We start from the raw sequence: 23,597 nt of genomic DNA, 5'->3' as shown, positions 1-23,597 counted from the left end.
TTTTGAAGTTCAGAGGAGCTTTTTCTGTTATTTCCTTAACATTTACGAGGCTTAGTTGTCTAAGGATTACTACGTACTTCTTAACATGAAAAAAGGCGTGCATAGGTAAAAATAAATAATAATAATCAAAACACAAAACACAAAACAATTCAACTTTATAGCATACATGAATTGATAAACCCATTCGGAAAAAAATCTACATTGGAATATATTTAAATGAAATTGAATTAAACATAACATGTCAATATATTATTTGGGAAAGTCTATGAAATAAGATAACTCATCAGGAGCACTAACCCCCTTCAACGTGTCCTGTAAACCAGTGCATTTCATATTTATTTAGAGATCTGGAACCTCTTCACTAGATGTTTTCTATTGAACCTTTATTCAGAGATCTGGAACCTCTTCACTAGATGTTTTCTAATGAAGCTTTATTTAGAGATCTGGAACCTCTTCACTAGATGTTTTCTACTGAAGCTTTATTTAGAGATCTGGAACCTCTTCACTAGATGTTTTCTACTGAAGCTTTATTCAGAGATCTGGAACCTCTTCACTAGGTGTTTTCTATTGAAGCTTTATTCAGAGATCTGGAACCTCTTCACTAGATGTTTTCTAATGAAGCTTTATTTAGAGATCTGGAACCTCTTCACTAGATGTTTTCTACTGAAGCTTTATTTAGAGATCTGGAACCTCTTCACTAGATGTTTTCTACTGAAGCTTTATTCAGAGATCTGGAACCTCTTCACTAGGTGTTTTCTATTGAAGCTTTATTTAGAGATCTGGAACCTCTTCACTAGATGTTTTCTACTGAAGCTTTATTTAGAGATCTGGAACCTCTTCACTAGGTGTTTTCTATTGAAGCTTTATTTAGAGATCTGGAACCTCTTCACTAGGTGTTTTCTATTGAAGCTTTATTTAGAGATCTGGAACCTCTTCACTAGATGTTTTCTACTGAAGCTTTATTTAGAGATCTGGAACCTCTTCACTAGGTGTTTTCTATTGAAGCTTTATTCAGAGATCTGGAACCTCTTCACTAGGTGTTTTCTATTGAAGCTTTATTTAGAGATCTGGAACCTCTTCACTAGGTGTTTTCTATTGAAGCTTTATTTAGAGATCTGGAACCTCTTCACTAGATGTTTTCTACTGAACCTCTATTTAGAGATCTGGAACCTCTTCACTAGATGTTTTCTACTGAAGCTTTATTTAGAGATCTGGAACCTCTTCACTAGATGTTTTCTATTGAAGCTTTATTTAGAGATCTGGAACCTCTTCACTAGGTGTTTTCTATTGAACCTTTATTTAGAGATCTGGAACCTCTTCACTAGATGTTTTCTACTGAACCTCTATTTAGAGATCTGGAACCTCTTCACTAGATGTTTTCTATTGAACCTTTATTTTGAGATCTGGAACCTCTTCACTAGATGTTTTCTACTGAAGCTTTATTTAGAGATCTGGAACCTCTTCACTAGGTGTTTTCTATTGAAGCTTTATTCAGAGATCTGGAACCTCTTCACTAGGTGTTTTCTATTGAAGCTTTATTTAGAGATCTGGAACCTCTTCACTAGATGTTTTCTACTGAACCTCTATTTAGAGATCTGGAACCTCTTCACTAGATGTTTTCTACTGAAGCTTTATTTAGAGATCTGGAACCTCTTCACTAGATGTTTTCTATTGAAGCTTTATTTAGAGATCTGGAACCTCTTCACTAGGTGTTTTCTATTGAACCTTTATTTAGAGATCTGGAACCTCTTCACTAGATGTTTTCTACTGAACCTCTATTTAGAGATCTGGAACCTCTTCACTAGATGTTTTCTACTGAACCTCTATTTAGAGATCTGGAACCTCTTCACTAGATGTTTTCTATTGAACCTTTATTTAGAGATCTGGAACCTCTTCACTAGATGTTTTCTACTGAAGCTTTATTTAGAGATCTGGAACCTCTTCACTAGGTGTTTTCTATTGAAGCTTTATTCAGAGATCTGGAACCTCTTCACTAGGTGTTTTCTATTGAAGCTTTATTTAGAGATCTGGAACCTCTTCACTAGGTGTTTTCTATTGAAGCTTTATTTAGAGATCTGGAACCTCTTCACTAGATGTTTTCTACTGAACCTCTATTTAGAGATCTGGAACCTCTTCACTAGATGTTTTCTACTGAAGCTTTATTTAGAGATCTGGAACCTCTTCACTAGATGTTTTCTATTGAAGCTTTATTTAGAGATCTGGAACCTCTTCACTAGGTGTTTTCTATTGAACCTTTATTTAGAGATCTGGAACCTCTTCACTAGATGTTTTCTACTGAACCTCTATTTAGAGATCTGGAACCTCTTCACTAGATGTTTTCTATTGAACCTTTATTTAGAGATCTGGAACCTCTTCACTAGATGTTTTCTATTGAACCTTTATTTAGAGATCTGGAACCTCTTCACTAGGTGTTTTCTATTGAACCTTTATTTAGAGATCTGGAACCTCTTCACTAGATGTTTTCTACTGAACCTCTATTTAGAGATCTGGAACCTCTTCACTAGATGTTTTCTATTGAACCTTTATTTAGAGATCTGGAACCTCTTCACTAGATGTTTTCTACTGAAGCTTTATTTAGAGATCTGGAACCTCTTCACTAGATGTTTTCTACTGAAGCTTTATTTAGAGATCTGGAACCTCTTCACTAGATGTTTTCTATTGAACCTCTATTTAGAGATCTGGAACCGACCATTAGGTGTTTTCTGTCAGGTGGATGGATTATCTTGGCAAAGGAGAAATGCTCACTAACAGCGATGTAAAAAAAGTTGTGAACAACATTTTGGAGAAATAAGCTTTTTGTGCCTGAAACATTTATGGGATCTTTTATTTCAGCTCATGACACGTGGGACCAACACTTTTCATGTTGCGTTTATATTTCTGTTCAGTATACTTGCACCACAAAGTTCTTGTTGATAGTACGGATGTTTTCATTGGGTGAAGATTGGTGACCACAGTAAGTATTCAAACCTGATTGATTGGGTGCGTTGCTATAGTGTGCAACCATTATACTTCCCACAAATCTAAAAGCATTGGATTGGTGGAGACATGGGCTAGCGGGAGTTTTTATTTTTTACATTTTAAATACCAATCATTACCTTTCAAATGAGCAATGGTGATTTTAGCATGTACATCTTGGTGGGGCACTACACAATACAATACAAATCCAGAAAATCACATTGTAGGATTTTGAATGAATTTATTTGCAAATGATGGTGGAAAATAGGTATTTGGTCACCTACAAACAAGCAAGATTTCTGGCTCTCACAGACCTGTAACTTCTTCTTTAAGAGGCTCCTCTGTCCTCCACTCGTTACCTGTATTAATGGCACCTGTTTGAACTTGTTATCAGTATAAAAGACAGCTGTCCACAACCACAAACAGTCACACTCCAAACTCCACTATGGCCAAGACCAAAGAGCTGTCAAAGGACACCAGAAACAAAATTGTAGACCTGCACCAGGCTGGGAAGACTGAATCTGCAATAGGTAAGCAGCTTGGTTTGAAGAAATCAACTGTGGGAGTAATTATTAGGAAATGGAAGACATACAAGACCACTGATAATCTCCCTCGATCTGGGGCTCCACGCAAGATCTCACCCCGTGGGGTCAAAATGATCACAAGAACGGTGAGCAAAAATCCCAGAACCACACGGGGGGACCTAGTGAATGACCTGCAGAGAGCTGGGACCAAAGTAACAAAGCCTACCATCAGTAACACACTACGCCGCCAGGGACTCAAATCCTGCAGTGCCAGACATGTCCCCCTGCTTACATGTCCAGGCCCGTCTGAAGTTTGCTAGAGAGCATTTGGATGATCCAGAAGAAGATTGGGAGAATGTCATATGGTCAGATGAAACCAAAATATCTTTTTGGTAACTTTTTGGTAAAAACTCAACTCGTCATGTTTGGAGGACAAAGAATTCTGAGTTGCATCCAAAGAACACCATACCTACTGTGAAGCATGGGGGTGGAAACATCATGCTTTGGGGCTGGTTTTCTGCAAAGGGACCAGGACGACTGATCCGTGTTAAGGAAAGAATGAATGGGGCCATGTATCATGATATTTTGAGTGAAAACCTTCCATCAGCAAGGGCATTGAAGATGAAACATGGCTGGGTCTTTCAGCATGACAATGATCCCAAACACACCGCCCGGGCAACGAAGGATTGGCTTCGTAAGAAGCATTTCAAGGTCCTGGAGTGGCCTAGCCAGTCTCTAGATCTCAACCCCATAGAAAATCTTTGGAGGGAGTTGAAAGTCCGTGTTGCCCAGCAACAGCCTCAAAACATCACTGCTCTAGAGGAGATCTGCGTGGAGGAATGGGCCAAAATACCAGCAACAGTGTGTGAAAATCTTGTGAAGACATTTGACCTCTGTCATTGCCAACAAAGGGTATATGACAAAGTATTGAGATAAACTTTTGTTATTGACCAAATAATTATTTTCCACCATAATTTGCAAATAAATTAATTAAAAATCCTACAATGTGATTTTCTGGTTGTTTTTCTCATTTTGTCTGTCATAGTTGAAGTGTACCTATGATGAAAATTACAGGCCTCTCTCATCTTTTTAAGTGGGAGAACTTGCACAATTGGTGGCGAACTAAATACTTTTTTGCCCCAAAAATTTAACTAAATGTTGCTAAAAATGTGGGGCTCTGCCCTGAATGATGGGTCACCACTGCAAGTCAGTAACCTGGTTTCTATGTAACGTTGTTATGCGAATAAAATGTATCTAATGACAAGCCTGATGTAAACAGAACATTTGTCGGTAAACCTTCCTCATGTCAACAAAACAAAATACGCTAGACAAGGCTGGATTATTCCACTCAGCACGGACCGACGCCAATGTCTTCCAGCCGTGTGTTTTTGGTCCGGCCTTGATTTGACCCAAACATAGACGCCTATGGTTCACAAGTTTGGACAGCACAGTACATCACAGTCCAGTAGAGAGCAGCACAGTACATCACAGTCCAGTAGAGAGCAGCACAGTACAGCACAGTACAGCACAGTCCAGTAGAGAGCAGCACAGTACAGTACAGTACAGTAGAGAGCAGCACAGTCCAGTAGAGAGCAGCACAGTACAGTACAGTACAGTAGAGAGCAGCACAGTACAGTACAGTCCAGTAGAGAGCAGCACAGTCCAGTAGAGAGCAGCACAGTACAGTACAGTACAGTAGAGAGCAGCACAGTACATCACAGTCCAGTAGAGAGCAGCACAGTACATCACAGTCCAGTAGAGAGCAGCACAGTACATCACAGTTCAGTAGAGAGCAGCACAGTACATCACAGTCCAGTAGAGAGCAGCACAGTACAGTACAGTCCAGTAGAGAGCAGCACAGTACAGCACAGTCCAGTAGAGAGCAGCACAGTACATCACAGTCCAGTAGAGAGCAGCACAGTACAGTACAGTACATCACAGTCCAGTAGAGAGCAGCACAGTACATCACAGTCCAGTAGAGAGCAGCACAGTACATCACAGTCCAGTAGAGAGCAGCACAGTACAGTACAGTACATCACAGTCCAGTAGAGAGCAGCACAGTACATCACAGTCCAGTAGAGAGCAGCACAGTACATCACAGTCCAGTAGAGAGCAGCACAGTACAGTACAGTCCAGTAGAGAGCAGCACAGTACATCACAGTCCAGTAGAGAGCAGCACAGTACATCACAGTCCAGTAGAGAGCAGCACAGTACAGTACAGTACAGTAGAGAGCAGCACAGTACATCACAGTCCAGTAGAGAGCAGCACAGTACATCACAGTCCAGTAGAGAGCAGCACAGTACATCACAGTCCAGTAGAGAGCAGCACAGTACAGTACAGTACAGTAGAGAGCAGCACAGTACATCACAGTCCAGTAGAGAGCAGCACAGTACATCACAGTCCAGTAGAGAGCAGCACAGTCCAGTAGAGAGCAGCACAGTACATCACAGTCCAGTAGAGAGCAGCACAGTACATCACAGTCCAGTAGAGAGCAGCACAGTACAGTACAGTACAGTAGAGAGCAGCACAGTACATCACAGTCCAGTAGAGAGCAGCACAGTACATCACAGTCCAGTAGAGAGCAGCACAGTACATCACAGTCCAGTTGAGAGCAGCACAGTACAGTACAGTACAGGAAAGTAAAGTATAGTTCAGTACAGCACAGTACAGTACAGTACAGGAAAGTAAAGTATAGTTCAGTACAGCACAGTACAGTACAATACAGGAAAGTATAGTTCAGTACAGCACAGTACAGTACAATACAGGAAAGTAAAGTATAGTTCAGTATAGTAGAATAGTCCAGTGTAATGTACTGTATTGTACCCTACTTTACTCTAATGTACACAACTGAATTAAACTCTACTGTACCGTACTGTACTCTACTGAATTAAACTCTACTGTACCGTACTGTACTCTACTGAATAAAACTCTACTGTCCTGTACCGTACTGAACCGTGCTTTTGAAACTTGTGAAACATAGCCAAGACGTCTATAATTTGTTCAGATTTGGTCTGGTAATTTATATAAAAAAAATGTTTACCCCCTTTTCGTGGTATCCAATTGTTAGTAGTTACTATCTTGTCTCATCGCTACAACTCCCGTATGGGCTCGGGAGAGACGAAGGTCGAAAGCCATTTGTCCTCCGAAACACAACCCAACCAAGCCGCACTGCTTCTTAACACAGCGCGCATCCAACCCGTAAGCCAGCCGCACCAATGTGAGGAGGAAACACTGTGCACCTACCGACCTGGTTAGCGTGCACTGCGCCCGGCCCGCCACAGGAGTCGCTAGTGCGCGATGAGACAAGGATATCCCTACCGGATCCCTGCGCCACCGGGGAGGCCCTTGGTCTGGTAATTTAATGTTAATTTCCTTAGAATAATATCCAGCACGCTTTGAACATGTTTGTTTTTACTTTTACAGTTTGGTCATTCAGCAGGAGCTCTTATCCTGAGTGACAGTCAGTGCATTCAACTAATGTAGGTAAACACCATCACAGTTATAAGAAGAAAAAAATATTTATGTAACCGTTACTGAGAATGTTATTGAACACTGAACAAAAATATAAAACGTCTTCTGTAAAATTACCTCTCTACCATGGTTTATGGTTGAGAAATGAACATTAAATTATCTGACAAGCGCTCTGCCAATTGCACATTCCCTCAACATGAGACATCTGTGGCATTGTGTAGCGTGTGAAAACGGCACATTGTAGAGTGGCCTTTTATTGTCCCCAGAACAAGGTGCAGGAGGTTTCTGTTCAGTCACGTTGTCTTGAGTCTCGGTTTTTTCCTTTTCTCTTCATACCGTTTTTGATGTACGCATTTTGTTTAAATGTGTTAACTTTGATATTCAGCTGTATTATACTGATGTTGTGTATGTTCATGTCATTTATGTCAAAATAATTGCTCACAACAAAAGGTACATTTGTATGCATTTTTCCTCTGCTCTACAATAAAACATATTTGAAACATTTTATACAGAACAGCATGCCTATGCTGTTGAAAAGCATACAAACTCACCTGATCCATTGTGGAAGATATTGTTTCCTCGGAGTTTATTCACATGACAAATAAGTAAGTGGACTACATTTACTTTGCTAGTCGCAGCCTTTAGATAAAGATTAGGGGGTTGCTGGGAAATAATTCCAGGATCTCAAGTCCGATGAGCTCAAATAGCAGACCAATCAAATGTTGATTTAGATATAAAAACTTGATTTAAGTAGTGACAAATAAGCGTAGGCTAATCTTACTTCGGAAAGATCCTGGATAAGATTTTACCGGATCTATAAATCAAGAACACGTTCAACAACAACAGCCCTTTCACTAAGAATCCTGTTATCTGCCATCGTCTACTTTTACCTGACACCCACTTTGAACAGGAACCTCTCAGAGTCCTGATGTTTTTTCGGGTGAAGACAAAGCATGAAAAGTGCTTGACCTTGTATATTATTATGAGATGTATCATTTATTCCAGTTTCACGAGTCGTTTCATAATTCTTTAATAACAATAATTATATTTTGTAGAGCACATTTCCCACACTCAATGCACTTATATTAAAACATATTATATATATACAGTGCCTTGCGAAAGTATTCGGCCCCCTTGAACTTTGCGACCTTTTGCCACATTTAAGGCTTCAAACATAAAGATATAAAACTGTATTTTTTTGTGAAGAATCAACAACAAGTGGGACACAATCATGAAGTGGAACGACATTTATTGGATATTTCAAACTTTTTTAACAAATCAAAAACTGAAAAATTGGGCGTGCAAAATTATTCAGCCCCCTTAAGTTAATACTTTGTAGCGCCACCTTTTGCTGCGATTACAGCTGTAAGTCGCTTGGGGTATGTCTCTATCAGTTTTGCACATCGAGAGACTGAATTTTTTTCCCATTCCTCCTTGCAAAACAGCTCGAGCTCAGTGAGGTTGGATGGAGAGCATTTGTGAACAGCAGTTTTCAGTTCTTTCCGCAGATTCTCGATTGGATTCAGGTCTGGACTTTGACTTGGCCATTCTAACACCTGGATATGTTTATTTTTGAACCATTCCATTGTAGATTTTGCTTTATGTTTTGGATCATTGTCTTGTTGGAAGACAAATCCCGTCCCAGTCTCAGGTCTTTTGCAGACTCCATCAGGTTTTCTTCCAGAATGGTCCTGTATTTGGCTCCATCCATCTTCCCATCAATTTTAACCATCTTCCCTGTCCCTGCTGAAGAAAAGCAGGCCCAAACCATGATGCTGCCACCACCATGTTTGACAGTGGGGATGGTGTGTTCAGCTGTGTTGCTTTTACGCCAAACATAACGTTTTGCATTGTTGCCAAAAAGGTCAATTTTGGTTTCATCTGACCAGAGCAACTTCTTCCACATGTTTGGTGTGTCTCCCAGGTGGCTTGTGGCAAACTTTAAACAACACTTTTTATGGATATCTTTAAGAAATGGCTTTCTTCTTGCCACTCTTCCATAAAGGCCAGATTTGTGCAATATACGACTGATTGTTGTCCTATGGACAGAGTCTCCCACCTCAGCTGTAGATCTCTGCAGTTCATCCAGAGTGATCATGGGCCTCTTGGCTGCATCTCTAATCAGTCTTCTCCTTGTATGAGCTGAAAGTTTAGAGGGACGGCCAGGTCTTGGTAGATTTGCAGTGGTCTGATACTCCTTCCATTTCAATATTATCGCTTGCACAGTGCTCCTTGGGATGTTTAAAGCTTGGGAAATATTTTTGAATCCAAATCCGGCTTTAAACTTCTTCACAACAGTATCTCAGACCTGCCTGGTGTGTTCCTTGTTCTTCATGATGCTCTCTAAGCTTTTAACGGACCTTTGAGACTATCACAGTGCAGGTTCATTTATACAGAGACTTGATTACACACAGGTGGATTGTATTTATCATTAGTCATTTAGGTCAACATTGGATCATTCAGAGATCCTCACTGAACTTCTGGAGAGAGTTTGCTGCACTGAAAGTAAAGGGGCTGAATAATTTTGCACGCCCAATTTTTCAGTTTTTGATTTGTTAAAAAAGTTTGAAATATCCAATAAATGTCGTTCCACTTCATGATTGTGTCCCACTTATTGTTGATTCTTCACAAAAAAATACAGTTTTATACCTTTATGTTTGAAGCCTGAAATGTGGCAAAAGGTCGCAAAGTTCAAGGGGGCCGAATACTTTCGCAAGGCACTGTATATATTATTTTTAAGCGTACTAAACAATTAAGGAGATAAGCTGACTTGGTTGAGAAGATAATGGGTTGAATTTATTGATCAATTGAATACATACCTACTATTGTTAAAACATTCTACATTATAACAATTGAATTGATAATGGGAGTACATGAAAGATACAACTCTCAACACCCCCCCCCCCCCCCCCCCCCACCCCACTCACTCACCCAAACATCCCCCACTCCACACACACAGTTCACTATGACATGTTCTATGACATTGAAACAGGTCAGTATGATGTTGTTTAACCCATAGAGCCGGTTTCCAAGACAACGCTTAATACTAGTTCAGAGCAGGCCAGCCCCAGAAGAGATCCTTCTTATCAACTGTAAGCCAGAATGTCCTCTGTGTCGTCTTCTCGGTGTTATTCTCCAACCCCATTGTCAGACCTCTGACAAGCAGAGCTTCTGTTGTCTTTACAGGTCTGTAGGTATGATATCTGATTGGAGGTTAGCTTTACAGTAATGCTATTGGTCAACAACTCAGATTTTGAATTCAAACAAGTCTGACATTATAAAAGGTCTTACATTCATTGCCTCTCTCTTTTTTGGTTCCTGAACTGCTGTGGTGAGATACTCTCAATTTCTTTCTCTCTCCCATGAGCCATGGTTTCTTCGTCTCCCCCATTCTCTCTCTGACCATGCCTAGAAGGATGTCTTGTAACACTAACTATAGTCTCTTGCATATTGCCATTAATCTTATGGAGTCAGAGAATTAATTTAATGGGCTTTTTTTGCTGTCTTATTACGAGTAGCATGTAAGGTATACATGCATATATGATAAATATAACCCCACTACACTAGCCCTAAACTAAAAAACAAGCTCAATGGAGAATCTCTAATCAATTATTTTTTTAATGATAATCTGTGTCCGGGAAACCACCCCATAGTGTCCACGGTGTTGAGCAGTGTTTCTCAAACCTCTCCTTGGACATCCCCCAGACGTTTCACAACTTTGTTGTATTCCTGAACTAGATCACCTGGTTCACCTAGTCAAGGGCTTTTAGGATTAGTTGACTAGTTGAATCAAGTGTATTAGTTCTGGAATAGATCAAAATCCACGAAACGTCCCTGAGGAGAGGTTTGACAACCACTGGTGCAGAAAACAGGTCAATAAGGGGGTTTAGTAGCAGAAGGTGCGGTGTGTAGCGGGTAGCCAGTGTTCACATAGAACACTGGTGATGTGGTTTCAGAACTTGGTGTGGCTGAGGAGTCCGGCAGCTGAGTTTTGGACCATTTAGAACTTACAGAAGGTACCGGAACAGATGTCGGAGAGGAGAGGGTTGGAAGAGGACACATTCCTCCTCTGGCGTGGGCTTTCTGGTGACTTTTTAGGTGCCCCGACTGAGCGAAGCTCTTCTCGCATAGATTACAACCGTAGGGCTTCTCTCCCGTGTGTGTTCGTTGATGATTGGCCAGGGTGGCTGATTGAGTGAATCTTTCACTACACTGATCGCAGCCATACGGCTTGGCTCCTGTGTGTGTGCGCTGGTGGCTCGTCAGTTGCCCAGACTGAACAAAACTCTTCCCGCACAGATCACAGCTGTAGGGTTTCTCTCCGGTGTGTGTTTTGCGGTGGCTCGCCAGGGCTCCGGCCCGCGTGAAGCTCTTGCCACATTCATCACAGAGGTGAGGCTTCTCTCCAGTGTGAGTCCTCTGGTGGCGTCTCAGGTGGCTAGAGGTAATGAACCTCTTCTCACACTGATCACAGGCGTAGGGCTTCTCTCCTGTGTGTGTCCTCTGGTGGATTGTCAGAGATCCAGACTGAGCGAACCTCTCCCCACACTGATCACAGCTGTAAGGCTTCTCCCCAGTATGAGTTCTCTGATGATTTGACAGGGTGCCGGACTCAGAGAAGCACTTGCCACACTGCTCGCAACAGTAAGGCTTCTCACCGGTGTGGGATCTTTGATGGGAGTTTAAGTGGGCCCAGTTAATGAAGCTCTTTCCACATTCGCAGATGAAAGGTTTCTCTCCGCTGTGGGTTTTCTGGTGGAGTCTCAGGGCGCTCGAGTGGGAGAAATTCTTCCCGCAGTCCGAGCAGTGGTAGGGCTTCTCTCCCGTGTGGACTCTCTGGTGGGATTTCAAGTGTGCCGACGTGACGAAACGTTTCGGACAATCCAAACAAGAGAATGGCAGCTCGCCGGTGTGCCTTCGCATGCGGTGTAGCTTCAGGGCGTTCGATTGGCCAAACCTCTTCCCACAGTCGGAGCAGCGGTAGGGCTTTTCACCGGTGTGCGTTCGCATGTGTGATATCAGATAAGATGAGCAGTAGAAACTGTTCTCGCACTGCGTACAGTGGTAAGGCTTCTCTCCGGTGTGTGTGTGCTGATGGACAGTCAAATGACTTTTGTGACTGAAGCTTTTGCCACAGTCTGAGCAGCAGTGGGGTTTTTTCACTGTGCGTTTCGGCTGGCGTTTTTTAACACTCTTCTCTGCTGCCTCAATCAAATCTTCTTCTTCCTCCTCCTCCTCTTCTCCTCCTTTCACCGTTCCACTCAGCCCCGGTGTTTTCCTGCTTTCGAGTCCAAGTGAAGCACTACCCGGGGATTCTTGGAAGGGGGACAGGTGAGGGTTGTTCTGGTAACTATAATGATTCCCTCCATCCTCTTTACGTTCTGCGTCGCAGCTTCCTTGTGCTCCGTCGTCCACATGCGCTGACGCTGATTGTCTGGAGGCCACACCCCCAGCATCCTGTATCCTTTTGATGTCCTCTTTCAGTTGGAGTAACCATGACATTCCCCGATCCTCAGATTTCATTAAATCCTCATTTTCCCATGTTTCCTCCATGATTTTACGCCGCAGTGCTCGTTGATTCTTTCCTTTCATTTCGGATCCATCCTTGCCACCTATTCCACTGCATTCACAAAGGGAGCGTAAATTGTCCTCTGTTAAAGTCCATAAACTCTCTTCAATTTCATCCATCAACGTTTCTCTTTCACGATTCATTATTGTCCTGCTCACGAGGTATCAGAAATGATGAAGTTGTTGAACACCTGAAATTCGTTCGGTGCTCTCTAGTAAGCTACTCCAAGGTCTTTCACTCGTTCTCCTCTGTTCCTGAAGAATAAAATAATTTGATACTACTTTAATTGCCATTAAATAAATACTTTGTCAAGGGCTCAACTGCAGGTGATTGTTAGACAAGATACCCCTTAAGAAGTGTGCTGATCTTATAGGTGTTCGGCTGTAGCTAAGCAATATAGCCTAGTAGCTCAACTACTGTACTCCATCTCGCCCTTCGAAAGGCCAGGCTGGTGGAATTATTGCTGTATTGCAAACAGACTCCTATCCAATCCTCTCAGTTATAGCTACATAGCTAAGTGCATAAGGAGCTGTGTGTTAATTCGGGATTCAGTGTAGGGTTCGAGCTAGATATCGGTTATAAACGTTGGTAGCTATAGTTAACCGGACCCATTGTAGGTAGTTATAGCTAGCTGGCTAACGTTAGCTGGATAGCTAGCAATTATCTCTACGACTATATTGTGTGGCATTAAAATATTATCACCTTATTTTCGATTTGTGGTTCTTCTGTGCGTCCAGATAAAGTTGTCTTGTTGCTCAAGTTTTTTCGTTTTACATTGTATATTTAGAGAAAAATACAGTTGCAGTCGTGGGGAATCAACGATAAGGCAACAACTTCCTGTTTGTCTGCGCTCTCAGGCCAGAGCAATCGAATGTCGACGTAGATCTCCAGTCATAACATCCGCTAGGGAAGTCGAGGTGAGTAACAGCTCGCTGGCTAGTTAACAATTTTTGTTTTAACGGGCAATTAAATGTACGCAGCTATATTGAAAAGGTGCTCACCCAAGCTAGCACTATATACCAGAACGCTAGGTGGCTAATGCTACGAAAAGGACGGGTCAGTTTCGGCGAGAGCTAGCTCAGTTAGCTAATATTGTGTAGCATCACCACTATCCATCTTGTTTAGCGTCTCTTCTCTCCGTGTGCCTATGATAATACAATCACATGTAAACTAGAGTGTAACGGTCAAAAACCTGCATTTGTAACACAATTAATCTTTGAAGTGAGCCGATCTACGCCCCCTGTTTAAAGAGGTGAGGTCATCCGGTAAATAACTAGCACTAAGCAATTGCACAACAAGTTCTCATCAGGGGTAGAGCATGAGGATTCCAAGATATGCTGCAACAATTTATCTTCGTTTTTTGTTAATTCTCAAATGCACAATAATCTCCTAAATAAATAAATAAACATCTCCTCTCCCCTGTAACTATTCCCCAGGTCGTTGCTGTAAATGAGAATGTGTTCTCAGTCAACTTACCTGGTAAAATAAAAAATAGATTTTTGTAGTATGCCTATAAGACCAAGGTTAGTGACAGTTGCTGACAATGTACATTTGTTTTAAATCAACGAACAACACATCCTAATGTGATTTATCACCTTCCTCTAACAGTGAAATGCTTACTTACAGGGTCCTATAAAAATAGAAGTAGTGACACAAGGAATGAATAGAGTGAATAACATTAACATGGCTATATACAGGGAGTACCAGTACCAAGTTGATGTGCAGGGATACCATGTAAAGTGACTAGGCATCCAGATACATAATACTGAGCTGTAGCAGCAGCTTATGTGGTGAGTGTGTGTATAGTCAGTGATAGAGCTTTAGTTTAAAAAGAAAAAGAAAAAACAGTCAATGAAAGTAGTCCTTATTAGCAGCCTTGACAGTGTCCAGGGCGTGTCCACAGAAGACCGGTTCTAGGTGGAATAAGAGCATTGCTCTAAAACAACTGATTTAAATGAATACCATCAAGGGGAGCCCCTGACTGAACTGATGGCCAAACATTTATACCTGATGCCACGCCCTTAATTAACAATAAGGCACACCTGTGTTAACCGGCCATGAGGCTGTGGTCAAGAGCGCATGCCTGTTAAACCAGGGTTTCCAGGGTCGGTGCAGATTTTGGTTCTGCCCTAGCACATACTTGAATCAGCTGTGTCGTGTTGTGCCAGGGCAAAAATCAAAATGTGCCCCCACGGGGGGCACCATGACCCAGTTTGGGGAACCCTGTGTTAAATAACCTCATATCATTGTGTGTATGTGTCATTGAACCCACAGATAACCATGGATCTACACTAGAATAAACAATTACAAGCCCAAAAGGATTCAGAAATGGATTTTGGCGAGAACGCCGGGTCTGAGTCGGAATCAGACTACCTTCCTAGTCCCACTGCCCCAGAACCTGAACCCAATGTGACTGTGAAGGAAGAGGAAAAGGAGGGACATAGTGACATGGCTGACCCAGGTGAGTCCATGTTGCGTGAAGTTGGCCCTAGACGCTGATCTTTGGTCAGTTTTGTATTTCTCCCACCAATGAGAGAGGCTTGGGGGAGATTAGGCTAATCCTAGATCTGCACCTATGGGAGATAGAGGTTAGTAGTGTAAAAAATATAAAGCAGTGAACAAAATGATTATGAATGGAATACTATGAAAAAAAAGAGTTGGATCCGGGACTGATCAAAGACAACAGTAGAGGCAACTAGAGGTAAACCTAACCACGCGATCTAAGGCACTGCATCTCAATGCTAGAGGTGTCACTACAGACACCCTGGTTCGAATCCAGGCTGTATCACAATTGGCCGTGATTGGGAGTCCCATAGGGCGGCGCACAATTGACCCAGCTTTGTCTGGGTTTGGCCGGTGTAGGCCGTCATTGTACATAAGAATTTGTTCTTAACTGACTTGCCTAGTTAAATAAATAAAACAAATATCAGAGCATTATGTTGACTTAGGGAGAATCCCAACTAGATGCAGGCCTAACCAGAGCATTATGTTGCCTTACTGAGAATCCCAACTAGAGGTAGGCCTAACCAGAGCATTATGTTGCCTTAGGGAGAATCCCAACTAGAGGTAGGCCTAACCAGAGCATTATGTTGCCTTACTGAGAATCCCAACTAGAGGTAGGCCTAACCAGAGCATTATGTTGCCTTAGGGAGAATCCCAACTAGAGGTAGGCCTAACCGGAGCATTATGTTGACTTAGGGAGAACCTCAATTGCATTTCCTTGATTCCTCGCATCCTCTCTCCTTCTGAAAAATGATCGGATGTAAAGGTCAGAGGGGAGGGACCTCTGACCTCATCCAATGGGTTTTGAGAAAGAAGCAAGGAGAGAGGACAAGGAATCAAGCAAATTAAACTGAGATTCTCCCTTACTTATTCCCTTCAGTTCTTAGAGGAACACAGGGCCCCAACGGTGCATGTACAGCATTACAGTATTAGCTGGCAATTAATTATATTGGTTTGGTTATTTCAGACCACCTCTCAGGTCTCGCCGTGGCAGAAAGACCCAGATTTAATATGATTATCAAAGAAGAGGAGGAGGAGGAGGAAGATGATGAAGCAGAAGCAGAGGAAGATGAAATGGTTTACCCGGGTAAGTCCAGAGGCCTGTTCAGAGGATGTAAGTTCGAATCAGGTAGAAATCTATGGTGTCAAACAGAAATGATTGCCTGTCAGATTGAATAAGCAGGGCTATTCAACTCTTACCCTACGAGGTCCGGAGCCTGCTGGTCTTCTGTTCTACCGGATAGTTCAGCAGCCCTGGTTAGAGGGGGAAAATGAAAACAAGCAGTGGAACTGGCTTCGAGGTCCAGAGTTGACCTTGAGGGGGAATAGGGAATCATGTCAGCTCCTTTCATGCCATTTCTATCTGCAACGTTCAGATTGTGTCATGTCACTGAATCTACCCGTTGTAGGTGGGCCTGTGAGGTGTCGGGAGAAAGTTAGTGTCATAATAATGTTGGTATCACAACAACATCATGATCTGTCTGATACAGTGTGATTTGTGACAAAGGAAGGAAGGGTTGCTAGGATACACAATAGTAGGTGTTTGTAGATAGGTGCTCTTTGGTAGAGCGGTTAGATAGGTGCTCTTTGGCAGAGCGGTTAGATAGGTCCTCTTTGGTAGAGCGGTTAGATAGGTCCTCTTTGGTAGAGCGGTTAGATAGGTGCTCTTTGGCAGAGCGGTTAGATAGGTCCTCTTTGGTAGAGCGGTTAGATAGGTCCTCTTTGGTAGAGCGGTTAGATAGGTGCTCTTTGGTAGAGCGGTTAGATAGGTGCTCTTTGGTAGAGTGGTTAGATAGGTGCTCTTTGGTAGAGTGGTTAGATAGGTGCTATTTGGTAGAGTGGTTAGATAGGTGCTCTTTGGTAGAGCGGTTAGAAAGGTGCTCTTTGGTAGAGCGGTTAGATAGGTGCTCTTTGGTAGAGCGGTTAATAGGTCATCAGAGAAACAAGGTCCAAGACACTCTTCATATCATTAAAATGCTTTTATTGTTATGGCATGTTCAATAGAACAAAGATTTAAAACCTCGGCGTGTTTCGGCAGCATGGCCATCGTCAGGGACGACAAAGATACGATGACAGCACAGGAGGTTGGTGCCACCTTAAGTGGGGAGGATGGACTCGTGGTAATTGCTGGAGCAGAATTAGTGGGATGGTATCAAATACATCAAACGCATGGTTTCCATGTGTTTGATGCCGTTCCATTGGCTCCGTTCCAGCCATTATTATGAGCCGTCCTCCTCTCAGCAGCCTCCACTTTTTTTTTTTTGATTTGTCAGTTGTATTTTCCCTTATATTTTCCATACAATGTTCGTTGAAATACAAACGGCAAGGTGCTGTCTGCAATAAATAATAAAAAACTGGTGGTAGGTTAAGAGTGTTGATCTAGGACCAGGTGCCTCCGGTCCACATAATCTTATTCATTATGATCTAAAAGGCAAAAATTATCCTAGATCAGCGCTGGTACACTGAGACGCTTTGTGAATGCGGACGCTGGTCTGTGATTATCAGGCAGTTTGATGGGTTTGGTTTCGGGCTGGAATCCTAACTGGATACCCGGCCATTTAACTAAAACTAGCTTGCAAATGATCAAGCTTAGTTACTTGAGCGAATTAATCTGCAGAAAAACTGGTGAAGACACAGAACGAGAGATTTGCTCTTCAGAAAAAGAGAGAAACTCCTGTGCAGAGCAGAGCAGTGCGTCTAGATAGATCTAGGTGCTAATTTTGGCGGAAACAACTGGTATTCTAAATCAATTCTAAAATCACACAGTAAAACAAGACAGACATGCCTGCCCTCTGTCCTAGTGTGGGATTGTTACACTTTTTTTTTATAGAGAGATTTGCTCTCTCTCATTGTTAACCATGGCACTTTGACATAAACAGTTTTAGTTTGTCTTGTTTATTTTTTAGCCAGGCATGTGAATTTAGAACAAAGTCTTCTTTACTGTCTGTGTGTTTGTCTGTAGCTGGAACGTAATACCCCCCTCTAGTGATGTCACAATGCCAGAATTTTGTATCACGATACTCAATATGGAAATGATACTCGATACGAAACGATACCGAAACCACAGAATTTTTTTTTTTTAACAATATGTTTAACTGTTATTTGAAATTTAATTTATTTAAAAAAAAACAAAGCACCATATTTAATAACAGAATAATCTTTAATTTTCCTTTTGCAAAATCATATGAGACTCGGAGCATACTAAATAATTGTACAATTAAATCTAAACTGTTTTAAAATGTAATTTCATACATATCAGGGTTATTTTGCTAATCTATGGTCATAATATTGGTTCAAATTACATTAATAAGCTAAATAATTGTATGTAAAATGTAATAGTTTAGTTCCAAAACAATATATAAAAACCCTTTGACGCTCTTGTCTTGCCCTAGTCCACACACCGTAGAAATAGAATGGATTCTATGGTCCACACAGCATACTACGATTCCCAGAATGAATTTCACCTCCCATGGTGCAATGCCAAGGGCTGCTGGCTGGCTAGCAACACGACTAGCAGGCCCAGACGAGCTAGCTACGTAGCTAGTCAAAATATATAGCTGTCATAGCTAAGTTATGAGTGCATTGGAGGGTGATATAATATACTAGCCTTAACAATATAATACTGACAAAAGCACATACAATGCTTTCAGAAAGTATTCAGACCCCTTGACTTTTTCAAAATTTTGTTACGTTACAGCCTTATTCTAAAACGTATTAAACTGTTTTTCCCCTCATCAATCAACACACAATACCTCATAATGACAAAGCAAAAACATTTAAATGTTTTAGAAATTAAAATAATATGACATTTACATAATTATTCAAACCCTTTACCCAGTACTTTGTTGAAGCACCTTTTGCAGCGATTTACAGCCTTAAGTGTTCTTGGGTATGACGCTACAAACTTAGCACACCTGTATTTGGGCAATTTCTCCCATTCTTCTCTGCAGATCTTCTCAAGCCCTCAGGTTGGATGGGGAGCATTGCTGCACAGCTATTTTCGGGTTTCTCCAGAGTTGTTCGATCGGTTTTCAAGTCCGGACTCTGGGCAATTCAAGGACATTTAGAGACTTGTCCCGAAGCCACTCCTCTGTTGTCTTGGCTGTGTGCTTAGGGTCGTTGTCCTGTTGGAAGGTGAAACTTTGCCCCAGTTTGAGGTCCTGAGCACTCTGGAGCAGGTTTTCATTAACCTGTCTAGGACTGGGGAACCCCTCGCCAACAGCCAATGAAATTGCAGGGCGACAAATACAAATCAACAGAAATCTCATAAATCTAATTTCTCAAACATACAAGTATTTTACACCATTTTAAAGATAGAATTCTCATTAATCCAGCCACAGTGTCTGATTTCAAAAATGCTTTACAGCGAAAGCTCCACAAATGATTGTTATGTCACCACCAAGCCACAGAAAAACCCAGCCATTTTTCCAGCCAAAGAGAGGAGTCACAAAAAGCACAATTAGCAGATAAAATTAATCACTAACCTTTGATGATCTTCATCAGATAACACTCATGTTACGTTATTGTGTATGTTTTGTTCGATAAAGTGCATATTTATATCAAACAATCTAATTTTACATTGGCGCGTTACGTTCAGTAGTTCTAAAACATGCGGTGATTGTGCAGAGAGCCACATTAATTCACAGAAATACTCATTATAAAACTGTTATAAATCATTATAAATCCGCCATGTTGCGCAGTCAACATTAGTCAAAAATAGCATTATAAATATTCACGTACCTTTGATGATCTTCATCAGAATGCACTCCCAGGAATCACAGTTCCACAATAAATGTTTATTTTGTTCGATAATGTCCATTTATGTCCAAATAGCTTCTTTTGTTAGAGCGTTTGGTAAACAAATCCAAACGCCCGTTCAGGTCCAGTCGGACAAAAAGTTCAAAAAGTTATATTACAGGTCGAAGAAACTTGTCAAACTAAGTATATAATCAATCTTTAGGGTGTTTTTATCATAAATGTTCAATAATGTTCCAACCAGAGAATTCCATTGTCTGTAGAAAAGCAATGGAATGAGAGATACCTCTCATGTGACTGAGAACGAGGCTGCTGCCAGACCCCTTAGTCAAACAACTCTCATCTGGCCCCCCTTCACTGTAGAAGCCTGAAACAACGTTCTAAAGAGGGTTGACATCTAGTGGAAACCTTAGGAAGTGCAAAATAACCCATATCCCACTGTGTATTTGATAGGGGCTGAGATCAAAAACTACAAACCTCAGATTTCCCACTTCCTGTTTAGATTCTTTTCTCTGGTTTTTGCCTGCCATATGAGTTCTGTTATACTCACAGACATCATTCAAACAGTTTTAGAAACTTCAGTGTTTTCTATCAAATACGAATAATAATATGCATATATTAGCATCTGGGACTGAGTAGGAGGCAGTTTACTCTGGGCAAGCTATTCATCCAAAAGTGAAAATGCTGCCCCCTATCCCAAAGAATTGAAGGATCTCTCTGTACTTAGCACCGTTCATCTTTACATCTATCCTAACTAGTTCCCAGTCTCTGCCACTGAAAAACATCCCCATAGCATGATGCTGTCACCACCATGCTTCACCGTAGGGATGGTGCCAGGTTTCCTCCAGACGTGATGCTTGGCATTCAGGCCAAAGAGTTCAATCTTGGTTTCATCAGAACAGAGAATTTTGTTTCTCATGGTCTGAGAGTCTTTATGTGCCTTTTGGCAAACTCCAAGCGAGCTGTCATGTGCCTTTTACTGAGGAGTGGCTTCCGTCTGGCCACTCTACCATAAAGGCCTGATTGGTGGAGTGCTGCAGAGATAGTTTTCCTTCTGGAAGTTTCCCCCATCTCCACAGAGGAACTATAGAATTCTGTCAGAGTGGCCCCTCTCCCCCGATTACTCAGTTTGGTCGGGCGGTCAGCTCTAGGAAGAGTCTTGGTGGGTCAAAACTTCTTCCATTTAAGAATGATGGAGGCCACTGTGTTCTTGGGGACCTTTATTTCTGCAGACATTTTTTGGTACCCTTCCCCGGATCTGTGCCTCGACACAACCCTGTCTCGTAGCTCTACGGACAATTCCGTTGACCTCATGGTTTGGTTTTTGCTCTGACATGCACTGTCGACTGTGGGACATTATATAGACCGGTGTATGCCTTTCCAAATCATGTCCGATCAATTGGATTTACCACAGGTGGACTCCAATCAAGTTGTAGAAACATCTCAAGGTTGATCAATGGAAACAGGATGCACCTGAGCTCAATTTCGAGTCTCATAGCAAAGGGTCTGAATACTTATGTAAATCATGTATCTGTTTTTTATTTTTAATACATTTGCAAAAATGTGCTCTGTAAACAAAGTATTCCCATAGTTTGAGTCCGGTGTCAGTTTTGTCAACAAGTTGTGGGCGTGGAGATACCGGTTTGATGTTTTTGTTAGAAGAAGCCATGCTATTGGCATTCTCTCTCTCTCTCCGCTTCTCAAAAGTGGCTTGCGTGGTGTTAGATCATTCCCCATCGCGTGCGCAAGTAGCCTAGCTAGCTACTGAGGCCGTGAGAAGATTCAGACAAATTACTAGACTCAACCCTCTCAATCAGTACACACGTGAGACACATGGCAGAAGTTGCGAAAGGTCAAAAAATTCTAGTACCGAACCATTTTTCATATAGTACAGAAGTTTCTGTACACCGTACAACATTACCCTCCTCTAGGAAAAATAAAGTAATAATCTGTGCATAGCCGTGATTGAGTGTCAAAACTCCCGGGACCTCACATGTATGACTCACTGGAGACCAGGGTTTAATCCCCTTTCACTGTTCTCCCCACTGGAGACCAGAGTTTAATCCCCTTTCACTGTTCTCCCCAATGGAGACCAGGGTTTAATCCCCTCTCAAAATTCTCCCCATTGGAGACCAGGGTTTAATTCCCACCCGCGACAATCCTTTCTCAGTGTTCTCCCTAGGTGCTTGTCTGTCTCCTCTTGCTGAACGGTCTTCAATAAAAATGAAGTATTAATCTATTTGTCTGTGTTATTCAATCTGTATAGGAGACAGGATAAAGTTGGACCCAGACTATCTTCCAGAAGTGACCGTGGCAACAGGGCAACCACAGCACCAGAAGAAGAAGGCTGCGAAGAAACTTCATCCATGTCCTGACTGTGGGAAGACATTTGACAGACCATCACACCTAGAGAGACATGAGAATACCCACACCAGAATCAAGAAGCTGGCCCCCGACTACACTTGTTCTTACTGTGGCAAGATCTTCGCTAAACCGTCAAAGCTTGCTCGGCACGAGCGAGGACACACCGGAGAGAAACCGTACTCTTGCTGCAAGTGCGGGAAGTGCTTCGCTGAGCCAGGGCACCGGAAGAGCCACGAGTTGACGCACAATGAAGAGAGACCGTACACCTGCGCCGACTGCGGGATAGGCTTCTTCAACCAGTCCAAGCTTCAACGACACCAACGCACACACACGGGTGAGAAACCGTACTGCTGCACCGAATGTGGGAAGACCTTTGCTCGGTCAGGAGGCCTAAAGACTCACTGGCTAAGCCACACGGGAGAGAGACCATACCTCTGCTCCGACTGTGGGAAAAGCTTCTTCAGCTCTGGGGACCTGAAAGTCCACCACTTGACCCATACCGGAGAGAAACCACACTGCTGCTCTGTGTGTGGGAAGGGTTTCGCGCAGAGGGGGAACATGAGGGCTCATGAACGGTCTCACTCGGGGGAAAGGCCTTACAGCTGTGCCGACTGCGGGGCCAACTTTGCCCATTCTAACTATTTAAAGATACACCGGCGCATTCACACGGGAGAGAGACCCTTCCCTTGCCCTGTCTGCGGCAAGAGGTTTATTCTTTCCGGGCACCTCGGAAGACACCAGAAAACACACATACCCAAAAACAACACTTAGGAGAACACACATATCCAAACACACACGGGGACACACTCATGAGCTTACTGAAGTATATTTTATTTGCATAAAATCATGAACTACAATGAAACGGATTTAGAACAAAAAATAAAAGACATGGTGAAAGTCCTGAGAGAGCGAGGGTAAGGGATGCTCCCCCGTGAAGCTCCGCCCTCAACACTTCTCTTTCCATACTGTGTCCCAAATGACACCCTGTTCCCTATTTGGTGCACTACCGGGTCAAAAGTCAAACCTATATAGAGCAGAGGTTGCCCATTGGCCTGTTCCACTGTTTTAATCTAAACATTGTATAGAATTTATTTGGCAGGTTGTTGTGTGTGTGTGTATATATATATATATATATATATATATATATATATATTATGTGTCTTTGTCCTGAACTTTTTTGGTGGTTTTCATAATGTGAGAGCTCTGGTGAGTAAGGTTTCTATATTGTAGTTAGTTACCTGTAAACCACAGTTTCGGCCTCTCCTGGTAGGCAAAGTCTCTTCAGATAATTTAAGCACAACTTTTTCCACATTTTGTTACGTTACAGCCTTGTTCTAAAATTGATTAAATTGTCCCCCCCCCCCTCAATCTTTACACAATACCCCATAATGACAAAGCAAAAAGGCCTGTCTCACAGTCCCTGCTGTTGAAAAAC

The 23,597-nt window shown here is 42.1% G+C and overlaps 2 protein-coding genes across 2 annotated transcripts; one reads left to right on the top strand and one right to left on the bottom strand.

Moving 5' to 3' along the window:
* Positions 1-9,878: 9,878 nt before the first annotated feature.
* LOC110485379 (zinc finger protein 883) lies at positions 9,879-13,388 on the bottom strand. The gene is made up of 2 exons (XM_036973014.1): positions 13,244-13,388; positions 9,879-12,795 (listed from the first exon to the last, which is right to left on the bottom strand). The coding sequence occupies exon 2, from the start codon at positions 12,682-12,684 to the stop codon at positions 10,846-10,848; it is 1,839 nt and encodes a 612-aa protein (XP_036828909.1). The 5' UTR covers positions 12,685-12,795; positions 13,244-13,388; the 3' UTR covers positions 9,879-10,845.
* Positions 13,358-23,597, top strand: LOC110485386 (gastrula zinc finger protein XlCGF17.1-like). The gene is made up of 4 exons (XM_036973015.1): positions 13,358-13,458; positions 14,816-15,002; positions 16,011-16,130; positions 22,065-23,597. Exons 2-4 carry the CDS (start codon positions 14,870-14,872, stop codon positions 22,931-22,933), a joined length of 1,122 nt encoding a protein of 373 aa, XP_036828910.1. The 5' UTR covers positions 13,358-13,458; positions 14,816-14,869; the 3' UTR covers positions 22,934-23,597.

The sequence above is a fragment of the Oncorhynchus mykiss genome, unplaced genomic scaffold (genome assembly GCF_013265735.2).
Source record: "Oncorhynchus mykiss isolate Arlee unplaced genomic scaffold, USDA_OmykA_1.1 un_scaffold_216, whole genome shotgun sequence".
Taxonomy (NCBI): Eukaryota; Metazoa; Chordata; class Actinopteri; order Salmoniformes; family Salmonidae; genus Oncorhynchus; species Oncorhynchus mykiss.
This window is presented reverse-complemented; position numbering and strand designations above follow the sequence as displayed.

Excerpts from the sequence above, each read along its gene's own strand:
- LOC110485379 (XM_036973014.1), bottom strand. The coding sequence starts at position 12,684 with ATGAATCGTGAAAGAGAAACGTTGATGGATGAAATTGAAGAGAGTTTA.
- LOC110485386 (XM_036973015.1), top strand. The coding sequence starts at position 14,870 with ATGGATTTTGGCGAGAACGCCGGGTCTGAGTCGGAATCAGACTACCTT. Across the intron at positions 15,003-16,010 it reads TAGTGACATGGCTGACCCAG|ACCACCTCTCAGGTCTCGCC; the intron begins GTGAGTCCATGT and ends TGGTTATTTCAG. Across the intron at positions 16,131-22,064 it reads AGATGAAATGGTTTACCCGG|GAGACAGGATAAAGTTGGAC; the intron begins GTAAGTCCAGAG and ends CAATCTGTATAG.